Source organism: Vicugna pacos, chromosome 11, assembly GCF_048564905.1.
Source record: "Vicugna pacos chromosome 11, VicPac4, whole genome shotgun sequence".
In the NCBI taxonomy this organism is placed as follows: domain Eukaryota; kingdom Metazoa; phylum Chordata; class Mammalia; order Artiodactyla; family Camelidae; genus Vicugna; species Vicugna pacos.
Genome location: NC_132997.1, coordinates 93,191,639 through 93,205,663, shown reverse-complemented (window position 1 = coordinate 93,205,663; position 14,025 = coordinate 93,191,639). Strand labels below are relative to the sequence as shown.

Genomic DNA, 14,025 nt, shown 5'->3' with positions numbered 1-14,025 from the left:
TAAATTCCTATTTCTGTCACATTTATTGAAAACATTTACTGTAAATGTGTCCTCATTTATTTATGCTTAAAGTTCGAGTTTTTGTCATTTCAGAGCTCCTAGTTTTTGAAGCATTTTAGTTCCTTAGAATTCTGTCATTGAGAAATACATTTCTTGATTCATACTTTGGTTTGGTAAATTGCTGAAGTATCTCAATTCATTTTGTTGGACAGGACATGTTAATATATTTTAATTGTGTGTTAACATGGTGTACTACAGAAGCAGTGTCCACTGAGATGAATACTGAACTAAAAGTTAAGAATTCTGGATCCTTCTTAGCATTCTCCTAAATTGGCTCTGTGATCTTGGGCAAATTCCTTAATCATCTTGACCCTCACTTTTTCACTTATAAAGTGAGTGAGTATGTCAGATGAAGATGTCCCTCAAAACTTAGCCAACATTTTTAACATTATTTCATAGCTTCTTTAAAGACTCAGGTATTTTAAAACAGGCAAATAAAATAAGTTTCCCTTAACCTTCAAGTTTTGTCCTTTACTATGCTTTTATGTTCTGAAGCAAGTTGACATTTTACTTAGAACAGTTCTGCTTACTTTTTTAAAAAAATAAAAACAAGTCTTATCCTACTACCTTGCATACACAAATGCTGTTTCTCTTTTGTCCTTAAGATGGTCTCAGCCATCCATATTAATTACATTTTTAATAAAGTGATAACTTCTGTTTCATAGAGGGAACTTGAGAGGGAGGTAATTGAGAACTTCCTGTTGTATATAAGCAGTTTAGCAGACTGAGAAACTGAATAAATACAAATATCACAGCTTTCCTACACATCCCTTTTACACCTCAGAGTGACAGAGATGAACATGTTTATTGACATGACCCAAAGATACAGCCATTCTGTAGCATGTGTAAGTAAGAAGAAAAAATATATAAGCTTAAAATTATGCTCATTGTTTTAGTGTTCATTCTTACTTAGAAGTTCCCAAGGCATCCAAAGGTTATACATTAAATTTATTGATTTATATTAGTCCACATTTTAAAATTATATAAATGTCTTAAATTATGTTTAAGCCAACACAAAACATAAAAATATTGTTGGTTGCTCCACATTAATAATCATGAGGGAAATGCAAGTCAGAACCACAAAGACATACCACCTTCATACCCAATAGGATGGCTGTTAACCAAAAAACCAGAAGTCAATAAATGTTGGCATGGATATGGAGAAACTGAAACCCTTCTGCATTGCTAGTGGGCAGGTAAAATACATGCAGAGGTGCAGCCTCTACCGAGAACAGTACAGCAGTTGCTCAAAGAATTAAAAATAGAATTACCATATGATGCAGCAGTTTCTCTTCTGGCTATCACACAAAAGAATTTAAAGAGGGACTCAGATACTGTGCGCCAGTGTCCACAGAAGCACTATTCGCACTAGCTGAAAGGCAGAAGCAGCCCAGGTGTATATGGGCAGGTGAATGGATAAACAAATTGTGGTAAATACATACAGTAGAATGAATATTATTCAGCTCTAAAAAGAAAGGACATTCTGATACATGCTACAACATGGACAAACCTTGAGAACATGTTAAGTGAAATAAATAAGCCAGCCACAAAAGGGCAAGTACTGTATGATCCCACTTAGCTGAAGTACCTAGAGTAATCAGATTCACAGACCGACGGTAGAGTAGTGGTTGCTGGGGGCTTAGGGAGGGAAGTAATCGGGAGTTACTGTTCAGTGGCTACAGACAATCAGTACAGGATGAAAATGTCCTGGGGATGGATGGTAGTGGTAGCTGCACAACAGTGTGTAAATGTACTCAATACCTCAAGATTGTACACTCAAAAGATGTTGAAAATGTAAGTTTTATGTATGTTCTGCCACAATTTAGCAAGTATTTTAAAATGTCAGAATTATAATTTAATTCAGTTGAACACAAATTTTGATTTTTCAAAATCTTAAGCATTGTATACAAATAGTGTTAACTTTTTTGATTAATAAACCAGTAAGTAGTTTTGGAAGTTTAGTTAAACTGGTCTTTTCATTACCAAAAACAAAACAAAAACAAAGCTTCATATATTCTTTCTAAAATCTATCATATATTACACTTAGTACTTACAAATCTGAGAAAAGACATGACTTTTTTCTTTCTTAAACCAAAATTATTAAACCAGTTTAATTTATCTTAAAAATGTTTCTGAGACAGCAATTTCTTTTTTTTATTTATTTTTGTATTTTTTGTTGGGGGAGGAGATAATTAGGTTTGTTTATTTATTAATTTATTTAATGGAGGTACTGGGGATTGAACCCAGGACCTTGTGCATACTAAGCACTCTCTCTACCACTGAGCTGTACACTCCCCATCAAGCTAGCAGTTTCTTTACTTTCTGTGAAGTTGGAGAATAATAGATTTGTATAAATGCTCACTTATATCTGTAAATCAGTTTTTACAAAACTCTTCTAAGAGGTGTAATAGTGTGATTTATTAATGCTCTCTGGATGTTGGAAAATATTTCATGTACAACAAGAAGTAAAGATTTTTCTGAACTATAGACTCACAGTGATGTAGAGAGCTCTTAGCTGCAGTTCTACAGCTTGAGCTACAGGTCAGAAGTAACCACAGAAGCCAATGAGGTTCAGAACTCAGAGAGCTGTTCTCCTTAATTGATTGAACTCACAAATAAAGAAACAGATGAAAAACTAACAAACCACACACTCTGTCTTCTCTCATCCAACAGAGAATAGATCCCCATCATCCATCCAACAGGGACTATGAACCAGATTTAACTATTGCTGCCGGTAGTGGGGATAACTTACTGGTTATAAAACATAAACAAAAGCACAAAATTAGAAGAGAGGGAGAAAAAGACTTAGAGAAACAGCAAAGTTAGAGCTCTGTCGCTGCAGGGGAATCTCTTTGAGAGTCAAGAAAAGACAAACAAGAAAAGACATGCTAGGCTTAACATACTGTGAGGACACTTACAAATTACTTAGGTTCATCATGTAAGTCAATTCACTTGAGCTTCTCGGTGAGTGACCTCCAAAACTGTTAAACTATAATTTGCAAAACGTTAAAATCATGACCTTCATGCAGCTAGAGCATGAACACATCAACATGGCAAATTTTGTTTTGACTCATTAATTAAATGCAAGACCCAGTAAGACTTTAGAGCTGGGTCAAGGAGCATGTGTGAAGATAGATATTGATACATATATATATATATATATGTCTGTTACGTATCTGCAAACAGTTTAATAAAAGGTTGAGATGAGATTACTAAGTTAGATAAATAACCACTGGTTATTGTCTTACAGGGCATTAAACTGTAACCTTTTGGGTTATTTGTTCCACCAGACAGAAGTCTGTAAGTTAACCTCTACCCCAACTAAATTGAAAAATAACTCAGTCAAGAGAAAATCAAGTCCAGAGCTGCACTCGAAGGACAGCCAGCAATTTCTTTGGCCTGTGTCAAATTTCACCTATCAACCACCTATTTAACACTAGGAATTCTTCAACTTTGAATTTTAAGACTTTTTTGATTATACATTAATACATGTTATTAAAAATAACACTATTTCAAAAAATACAGAAAATGGAAGAATAAGAAAAAAATCACTCATAAGCTCTCTACTAACAATATTAGATTCTTTCCCCATTTTTACAAGTTTGTGTGTTACATACACAGAAATTTTTCGTATGATTGGAATCATATATCTCATTTTATACTGTTATATTTTTACTTAACTTGGAGAAATATTTACAATGTTATTAAAAAATCTTGGTAAACAGTTTTTAATTCCTACATAATAGTTCTTCATATGAATTACTGTAGCTTATTTTATTTTATAATTTTTTTTTGAATTTGGTTCTTTCTCCCCAATTTGGAAGTGAATAGAAGTTGTTATAATATGTCATGGTCTTATTTAATAAGAGCTGATTAAAATTTTCAGGTTAGATGCTGCTGAGTATTTTTTATTGAGATTATCAGCAGAAATTGAGGTAGATAGTATAAAGAGTTTTTTCCTTTTTAATGACTGGATAATCTTCACTAACTCAGGGATTCTGATGAAATTGAGGCCTTTAGATGCTTACCTAGCATAAAGTACTGTATTGCAACCTGAGAGAGTTGGGTGAATGGGAGCAGCACATGAATTCTTCGTATCTGCAGGCTGTAAAAACTGTCCCTTATTTTACTTAGTAAAATTAACTTTTATATATTTCCTTTGTGAACAGAGAAAGTGTTTCTTAAAAAAGAATAACAAAATATTGTTACTTTTACATGTACTTTTTTTTCTTTTTTGAGGATCATTAAAATTTAATTGTCTTCAGATTGAAATACAGGTGATAATTGAAAATAATTGCATTAGAATAACCCTGCATAGACTAAAATTTTTGGTGCCGTCTTATTACAGAGTTAGCAATATTTAATTTATAAATATATGAAACTAAGACAATTGAATATTTTGAGGGTTATGATCAATAAATTTGGTTCCTGTAATATAACGTGGACTGTAAAACGTTGATATCCAGTGTGATATCAAATCAGAGTACTTGTAATTTGTGTTAGCTGTCAGAATCAGCAAAGAAAAAAGTAACCTCAAAATGCAAAATATTGTTTGCTGGTGGAGATTACACTGGATATTGGTAGCTGAACCATCAGGTAATGTTCCCAACTAGTTCAACTCTATAGTTGTCTTTTCAGGTGAAGGGATTTTGCCAGGGGAACAAGAATTCATTGAATAGCAGATCTGTTGTTCTGTGGAATGTTCTTTGTTGGGAACTACATGTCCAACCAGCACATGTTTCCTCAGAGTTGGCTTCATTTTGGACATTACTTTGGACATTAACTGGAAACAAGGTTGGAGTCTTTTTCCAGGTAGACGGTTGTATCTACCATACGGTACAGCTGTGAACCAGGAAGTGTGTTAGTTTTGGGAGCTATCTTTAGTGTACTGATTGTCTGCCAGAAAAATTGGGAATTGATTGCATTCAGTTGTTTTTTTTTTTTTTAATTGTAGATTTTATTTTTTAGAGCACTTTTAGATTCTCTGCTCTTAAGGGGAAAGTGCAGGGAGTTTCCATATATCCCCCTCCCTGCACAGGATGTTGACAGTGGAGGAGGCCGCATCACAGGGGGGCGTGCATTCAGGTTTTAAATAACGTACACAAAACTATGTGATGTATTAACCATGAGTATTGCTGTTTCCATTTTGCAAATTAATTATTATCTCAAATTTCTTAATTATAGACTATGCTATTTCAATTCGGTTTCGGGGTCTTTTTTTTTTTTTTAAGAAATCATGTGAATTTTGATACCATAGTGGTTTACCACAGTTTTGGGATTCTGTTTTTAAAATGAATTCAAAGTTTATTGCAGTGTTTCATGAAACTGCTAACAAAGGGCAAAACAGTTGCAGGAATTATTTTCAAACAGTGCATACTTCAGTCAGGTGCTTTGAATGAGTACTTCTGGGGGCCTCCGTAAACTTTAAAAAAATTTCGGAATACCAGTGGTCAAATCGTAGGTTTTTGTGTGAACCAGTACAATTTAGTAGAGTTTCTTCTGGATGCTTTAGCAGGAAGGAGAACACAGCTTCTGCTCTCTTGAAGCTCCTGAAGCCTTTCACTGTTCCAGTCTTTGAACTCCTGAGCAGGTCCCCCCAGTGCTGTCCTTGGTGCCTGCAGTGTAACTCCCCCTTTGCCTGTTCCTTTGAATCTTAACAGTGTCTGTGTTTTTAAGCATAACTGAGGAACATAGAGGGAGGTGGGTCAGGAGACAGGCGTACTTTATCAGAGTAAATATACACCCATTTTGGGGAGCCATTTAGCTGGAAGCTTGAATTGGCCCATTAATATTGATGTCGTTTCCACATAGTGCCTTTGGTATTGTACCACGTAACTCATTAATCACAGAAGCCATGCCATCCTTCCCCAACATTTAAGATGTGTTTCCTTTTGTATAGCTAGTGGTGAGCTTTATTGTTTAATTTTTCCCCTTATCAGCTGAATTTCTGAAATTGAGGAACTGCTGAAAAATACCTTTGCTTATTACTTCTTCCACTTATCTAAATTTTACTACAAGCTGTGGGCATGAGAAAGATAAACTATTAAATATTGCTAATCACATGACTGACTTATTGGTGAGGAAATTAAAGATAGTTGCTTTTAGATTAACCTTGCGATTAAATGAGCTACTAATGAAATTTCATAGACACAGTCTTTTAGAATGTGTCATTCAGTCGCCTTTAAAACCAAAACCAAAACTGACTCAAATTTGCTAATAGTCTACAAAGTGCTTTCATTTGTACATCATTATTTGTTTCTTATGACCACCTTTGAGGGTGTGCATAAAAGTGTGATTCTTGTTTTAAAAATGCAGAAATTGATACTTTTAAAAGAAGTTAACTTTCTGGCCATTTTACCTTAGCAAGACAGTAAGTGTGTGGTGAGTGGAGTTAGGGCTCAGATCTGGGTATCTTGATTCCAGAGTCCTGAACTCAGGTCACTATAACCTGCTCCCTTTCTGTTTGCAGTTTACAGTTTATAGACTCCTTCTCTACCTGTATTTTAAAGATACATTTGTATGAGTGGTTCTCAAAAGTGTGGTCTTGTACTCCTGGTAGTCCAAGGCCCCATCCGGGGCTCTTCAAGGACTAAATTATTTTATGAGCCTTTTTCACTCTTGTTCTCATGTGAGTGTGCAGGAATGTTTTCCGCAGGCTATGTGATGGCAACAAATTAAATGTAGAAGCAGATATGAGAAATCAGCTGTCTCTATAAACCAGACATTAAAGAAATTTGCAAAAATGTAAAACAGTGCCATTCTCCTCACTTAATTTTTTTTTTTTGGTTTAGAAACTACAGTAATTTTTAAACAAAATATATTGAATTAACATATGTTGGGTTTATTGTTATTTTTAAGTGAATTAACAAGTACATATTTTTGAAAGTCCCAGTTTTAATATCTGATACAGTTAAGTACCTACTGATAAAGTTCAATAAGCAAAAGTTCTTTGGGGTTCTCAGTAAGTACTCTAAATATACAGGGATTTTGAGATCAAGAAGTTTGAGAGCTGCTGGTTTACATGATACCATGAGATATCGAGGCAGCACCACTGTTACTTTCCCTTTTTCAAATAGTGTGTGTAATTTCCTGCATAATCTGTCATTATCTCACCTTCTGTGTTTGTGGCAGTTGAAGAATATTAGCCATTACAAGACGTTAGCTAAGTAAGAGGTAAGAAATGCAACAATCCCAAGTATTGAAGTGGGATTCTCCAAGCAGTGAATAGAGAGTAGTCAGTGACTTGGGAAGGCCTCTCTAATACTGAGGGACTGAGCCCTTGGAATGTTAATTGAAGGGACGGAAAGTGACCTAGTGGAGGTGAAGGTGACAAATCTATGTAAGCTGACAGTTTAAATTTGCAATAGGGATAATTTCTAATTGCTACTCATGGACACGTGTAATCAATAGTATCGAAATAATAGCATGTGGAAGCATATGGCAAGATCAAGTTCAGTGAGTCTGGGTTTTAAAGGTATTACTGAATGATTGGAGAGCCTTTCCAAGAATTCTGCTGATTTCTGATTTCACAGATTTAATTATTGTTCTTTCTGTTTTTATCTTCTTTACTCTGTCCCTCAAACTCCTATGTTCTTTCCATATTTTTAAGTATTAAGTAATTTGAATTAAGGGGTTTCCTTTGTGGGAAAGAAATTCTATGGCAGTTTTATATCAGGTGGAAGGACAGAACCGATTGAACAGGTGTGTGTGTGTGCATAGACAGACATCAGGCATGTTAGTTATATCAGCTCAGTGTGTGGTATTGGACACATAGTAGGCACTGACTTTTTCAGGATTTCCCAGCCAGAAGTGAGTGATTTGGCGGCTCTGGCTGTTCCAGCTGCAAAGAGAGCTGAGGGAATCAGTATTTCAGGTTCAATTCCAATCTATTTTCCATGGCTACTGAGTACTTATTGAAAAGCTTGAAAGTATTGACTGACTTACCAAATTGAGACTAGCAGATCATTGTTAACCAGCAGTGCTGATATCTCAGATGTATCTTTAGGAAAATAGCTTCCTTTACTTGAAGCGTCTTCCACAGTGGAGAAAAAGAAATCATTTATATTTAAATGTCAGAAAACATGTTGGAAAGAAAAGGAGTACAACAAGGCAAGTTTTAAGAAGAAGCAATTTTTTAACCATGCATTGAAACACTTTGTTATTCATGCTGCTGTGCTTACTGACTTGGATATACGAGGGATGTTTGAAAACTGAGTTTATTTAAATGTGTTTAAGTAGCTGATTGTCTTATTTAGCATTGACTTAGGGGCTTGGAGCCAGTTTATGGGTCATTTAATAACTCCATGGTCTTATGATCATTTTATTGCTTAACTGACTCTTGGATTTCAGGTTTCCTCAGGTGATGTATTGGGGGTCAGAGTAGGTAGATACATGGCTTAGTCAGCCCAAATCTATATGAAGTGCTTTGCAGATGGGAAAGACCCTCAACTTTTGCGTGAATTGAGAGACTGGAATAATGCCTGCAGTAGGGCAGACTGGTCATGACTGGACTCATAGGAGAACGAGCCAGTAAAGTAAATGAAAGCAGGTTATTAAATGGGAGGTCATGGAATGAGAAAAACAATGAGAACTGGAAACTGAGCAGGTAGTTGCAGTTTGAAAAAAAATATGCTATTTGGTGCCACAAGTAGGAATGATTTATATTTAGGGTTAGCAGAATATATTGGTTATTTATTTATTGAGAATATGGTTATTGAGTCCATACTTATTATGTCCTTAATAAATACACTTTTAATGCATGAATGAATACACATTTGATTTAATGAGTCCTAGAATGATACACTAAACTGAAATCATGGAAAAATTTAGACTCATTTCAGAGTCATCCAATTAGCTTTTAACTTGGAGGTTTTCTGACATTTGACAGACTCCCCACCTTACACATCATGAACTGGCAGTCTCTCTGTCATTGCCGTGGTTGCTCTCCTGCACGATTATTTTTAAAGACAGGGAGCTTCATTCCTGTGAGCCTCAGGGCTTACATTTGAAAGATGGTTTTCATAAAATTTAATAATATGTAGGAATTTGTATATTTTTTATTACATAGTTGGAGCATTCTAGCTTCTGAGACAGGTAATTAGGCTTAAAGTCTATCAGCAATTTGGAGTATTGACGTTAATTCAGGTGTTGTAGTTACAACAGGTTGATATCCTTTCTTTTTTCCTTTTGCATAATACTTCTGTTTGCTTACCTGTTCTACTCTTCAAACTGTATCTGTTCTAGAGGAATAGTAATGACTTTTTAAAGAGCAATACTGTATGTGACAGTGAATGCTAAAACCAGGGGTTAACATAATTTATTATTATAGTTAGTGGAAGCTCTTAAAAGGTTACAGGTGTGTTTATTGCCAAAACGACATTTTAACTATAGCAGTGGAAGTTTTAGAAATCACTGATGCTGCTAGCACCTCAGTAGTTTTTTTTTATTTGTTGTTGACCTTGATCGCCTGTACAATTACTTTTCCTCCCTTTCCCATACTGTACTTTTTGGAAAGAAGTCACTGTGTGCAGCCCACAGGTAAGTTGGAGGCAGTTATGCTCTCCTACCTTTAGGCAGAGTATCTATGTAAGCTTTTTGGAATTCTTCAGCATTAGAGATTTGTCTCTTCTTCCTCATTCGTTGGTTTATTCAGTCATATATATCAGTATGTACTCATGGACAATTATTTTATATTTTGGGTTATAATCCAATACTACTTTATTTTCTTGCTTAAATTGTTCCAGCTTTGGCCATCGGGGGCTCTTTCAATTGACTGCTGTGCCTCTTTGATATGCCTCATTATGGATTTGTGTGTGTGTGTGTGCACTTCCTTACTTTCTGGCACTACAAGATGCTCTAGGTTTATCGTGTATATTTCCTGCCTCACTCCTGGAATCATTTCTCCAAGGAGCCTTGAGTCTTCTTATTGCAGAATGATATTAGAAACCAAGATTTATGTACTAGATATGCTTATTGCTACTGGTTTTTTTTTTAATGTCTTTCCACCTGAGAATGCAAAGAAATAAATGTGTGTCTGCTAACCATGGTATTGTATGAGCATATCTATGATATGTGCATACCTATAAGTATTTATGTAACCATCTGTGGCTGTATTAAGCTAAACATGACATCTTATTCGTGTCTCCAACTCTAATCCATGACCATGTGGATCATTCTAGCCTCTACCCCTTGCTTATTTGTAAATTTACACTTCAACAGTGAGAATCCTGGTTCCTACCATCCGCCATCCATTTACTTAGTTGTTCAGTTCCAATATACACGACATATCAGTATCAGAATTGTTAACCTGTAATTTTCGGGTTAAACAACTTTATCAGGTAGAATACAATGCTTATGTGCAGATTTCCTCTTGCCTTCCTTCTTATAGACCCCCAAAGTTACTTACATCAGCACATTTCCCCTCCCCAGCCTCTTCAGTTAGTTTGTTTCATACATTTGGTTTTTTAAAAAATTTTTTTGTCCAATTCTTTTTTGGGGTGGGTAATTAGGTTTGTTTGCTTGTTTGTTTGTTTATTTTAATGGAAGTACTGGGGATTGAACTCAGGACCCTTGTGCATGCTAAGCACACACTCTACCACTGAGCTACACCCTACACCCTTGTTTTGTACATTTGTATACAGTTAGATTCTCTTGTCACTGTCTGCATTGCTTTCTGGGATCCCTTAACCTCCTAAGTGATTTTCTTTTAATTTGCAGACATTAAAACTCACTCTTTGTGTTGTAAAGTTCTATGAGTTTTGACAAGTGCATAATGTCATGTATCTACCACCACAGTATTATACAGAATATTTTCGTACTCAAGGTGCTTCATCTGTTCATCACTCCCCAGCCCCTGACATTCTTGGCAACCACTGATCTTTTTACTGTCTCAATAGTTTTGCCTTTTCTAGAATGTAACTGGAATCATACAATATGTGGCATTTTCACACTGACTTCATTCACTTTGCAGTATGTGTTTATGGTTTCTCCATTTTGTGTGTGTGAGGCTTGATAGCTTATGTCTTTTAACTGATGAATAATATTCCATTGTGTGGATGTATCGCAGTTTATCACCTATTGAAGGATATCTTGGTTGTTTCTAGTTTTGAGCCATTGTGAATAATATTATAAAAACTGTTGTGTGCAGGCCTTTGGGTCTTTTTTGTGACTTAAGTTTTCAAATTAACTGGATAAATGCCTAGGAATGTGATTGCTGTTTTGTGTGGTAAAACAGTATTTGGCTTTGCAAGAAACTCCCAGACTGTCCTCCGCAGTGTTTGTACCATTTGGCATCCCCACCATCAGTGAGTGGGAATTCCTGTTGTTTTGCATCTTCATCAACATTTGATCTATGGGTTATTGGGTTTTAGCCATTCTAATAGTTATATAGTACTCTCATTGTTTTTTAAATTTCAGTGTCCTAACAAATGATGTTGAACATCTTTTCACATGTTTATTTGCCATCTGTACAATTTCTTTGGTGAAGTGTCTGCTTAGGTACTTTGCCTGGTTTTTAACTGGATTGTTTGCTTTCTTGTACAGCACCATTTGTTGTATAGACTATCCTTTCTCCTGAATTATCTTTGCTTCTTTGTCAAAGGCCAGTTGACTGTATTTATGTGGGCCTCTTTCTGAGTTCTGTATTCTGTTCTGTTGTTGTATTTCTCTGTGCATTCACCAATATCACACTATCTTGATTATTGTAGCTTTATAATAAGTCTTGATCTCAGCTAGTGTCACTTTCCAGCTGTGCTCTTCTTCAGTATTGTGTTGATTCCTGGCTCTTTTGCCTTTTCATATGAACATTAGAATTAATTTGTCAATATCCTTGAAATAATTTGAGACTGCATTAACTGTGGAGACCAGCTTGGGAAGAATGGACATCTTAATCAAAATGAACAGACCAGCTTGGGAAGAATGGACATCTTAATCAAAATGAACACATACATTTATTTACATCTTCTTTGATTCCTTTTGTCAGAATTTTGTAGTTTTTTTGCATATAGATTTTGTATATATTTTGTTAGATTTATTCTTAAATGTGTGATTTTTTGGTGGTTTTGGAAAAAAGTATTGTGTTTTTAATTTCAAATTCCAGTCATTGCTGGTATATATGGGAGCAATTGACTTGTATCTTAACCTTGTATTCTGTAACCTTGCTTCAATTGCTTATTCGTTTCAGTTTTTGTTGTTGATTCTTTGGGATTTTTTACATAGTGTGTTATGTCATTTGTGAACAAAGACAGTTTTATTTTTTCCTTCCCAATCTGTATGTATACCTTTTATTTCTTTTTTTGTGTTATGACACTAACTAGGATTTCCAGTATGATACTGAATAGGAGTGATGAGAGAGGATATCATTGCCTTGTCACCACTCTTGGGGGGAAAGCAGTCAGTTTCTTACCATTAAGTATGATGTCAACTGTAGATTTTTTTGTGTATGTTCTTTATAAAGTTGTTGAAGTTCCCCTGTATTCCTAGTTTCCTGAGAGCTGTTAGTCATGAATAGGTGTTGGATTTTGTCAAATGTGTTTTCTGCATCAATTAACATGGTCATATGATTTTTCTTTTAGCCTGTTTTCGTGGTTGGATTACATTAATTTTTTTTTAAATTACTTTCCTAATGTTGAAGCAGCCTTGCATACCTGGAATTAATCCTACTTTGTCATGGTGTATATAGTTCTTTTTATACATTGTTGGATTCAATTTGCGAATATTTTGGTGAGAATTTTTGCATCTATGTTCATGAGATACTGTTCTGCAGATTTCCTATCTTGTAACGTCTTTCTGGTTTTGGTATCAGCAAACGTACTTTTTTCATTTTTCTTCATTCCCTTTTAGCTTTTTTCCACATACAGTGTCTGTGACTTTAACTGTATGAAAATGATATACAAGTTTTGTGTATTTGTTCACTTAAGTTGTTAATCTCTAACATCCATTCAGTCTCTAGCAAAGCATTTTTATGGTGCTTCATAATTTTAATTATATGGTTTTCACTTGAGAGCAGTTCATTTAAAATTATGTTCAATTTTAAAGTAAGAAATATTTAACTGTTTACAGAAAGTGGGTATACTCTTGAAATCTCTAAATTTTTTCCTGTGGGATTATAGGGTCATTAAAATAATGATAAAAATAACTTCTATTTTCCTTTGTCTAATAGGGAGAACATCATAACTCTTTGTACTTACACAGGAACTCTTAACCTAAAAAAAATCACGAGCTTGTATGCTTTATGAGTGTGGGGGACAGATCAGGCCTGGCTGGCAGTATGGGGACACTTCTACTCACACCCAGCCCTCTCCCTTACGTCTTCCATCTTTCTCTCATATACCATTTCTTCCCCAACTTTCATGTGGAACAGAAAAATACAGTTTATTTTGCCCTCCAGTAAGATTGCTTCTGATAATTGTAATGGATCATATAGAACTTCAAATAATTCTTCATTTGATTACAGTTTAAGTAGTTATTTACTTATCCTGTAAAATTTATATTTTCTACTGCAAATTTTAAAACAAGTTAAAAAGATCTGAAGTTGAGTTTTTACTGTCGTTACTTTGTTTGGTCAGTGTTTCTACAACTGAAAAGTTTTGTGGGATATGAGTCGAAAGATAATGGCAACAAAGAGGAAATTTTAGGACTTACTAACCTGAGTAAAATAAAAATATAAGAGGTTAACTATTAAGATTTTTAATATAAAGAGAAAAATAACAAACTGTTCATGTTTGTATGTCTACTTTTTCACAGGCAGAGAATCCCCCTAACGGACCAGATTGTGGCTATGGCTCCTTTCACCAGCAGTATTGGCTTGACGGAAAGATCATTGCCGTGGGGGTGATTGACATCCTTCCATACTGTGTATCGTCTGTCTATTTGTACTACGATCCTGATTATTCATTTCTGTCTTTGGGTGTCTACTCTGCCCTCCGGTAAGATTGCTTCTGACAATTGTAATGGATCATATAGAAC

The 14,025-nt window shown here is 35.0% G+C and overlaps 1 protein-coding gene across 8 annotated transcripts in view; it reads left to right on the top strand.

Annotated features, from left to right (window-relative positions):
- Positions 1 to 14,025, top strand: part of ATE1 (arginyltransferase 1) — a 141,731-nt gene that overhangs the window by 55,913 nt on the left and 71,793 nt on the right. For all 8 annotated transcript variants that reach the window (XM_072972025.1, XM_072972020.1, XM_072972024.1 and 5 more), the window contains one exon: positions 13,804 to 13,985. In XM_072972025.1, coding sequence (XP_072828126.1) covers positions 13,804 to 13,985 — 182 coding nt within the window. The remainder of the gene's footprint in view (positions 1 to 13,803; positions 13,986 to 14,025) is intronic.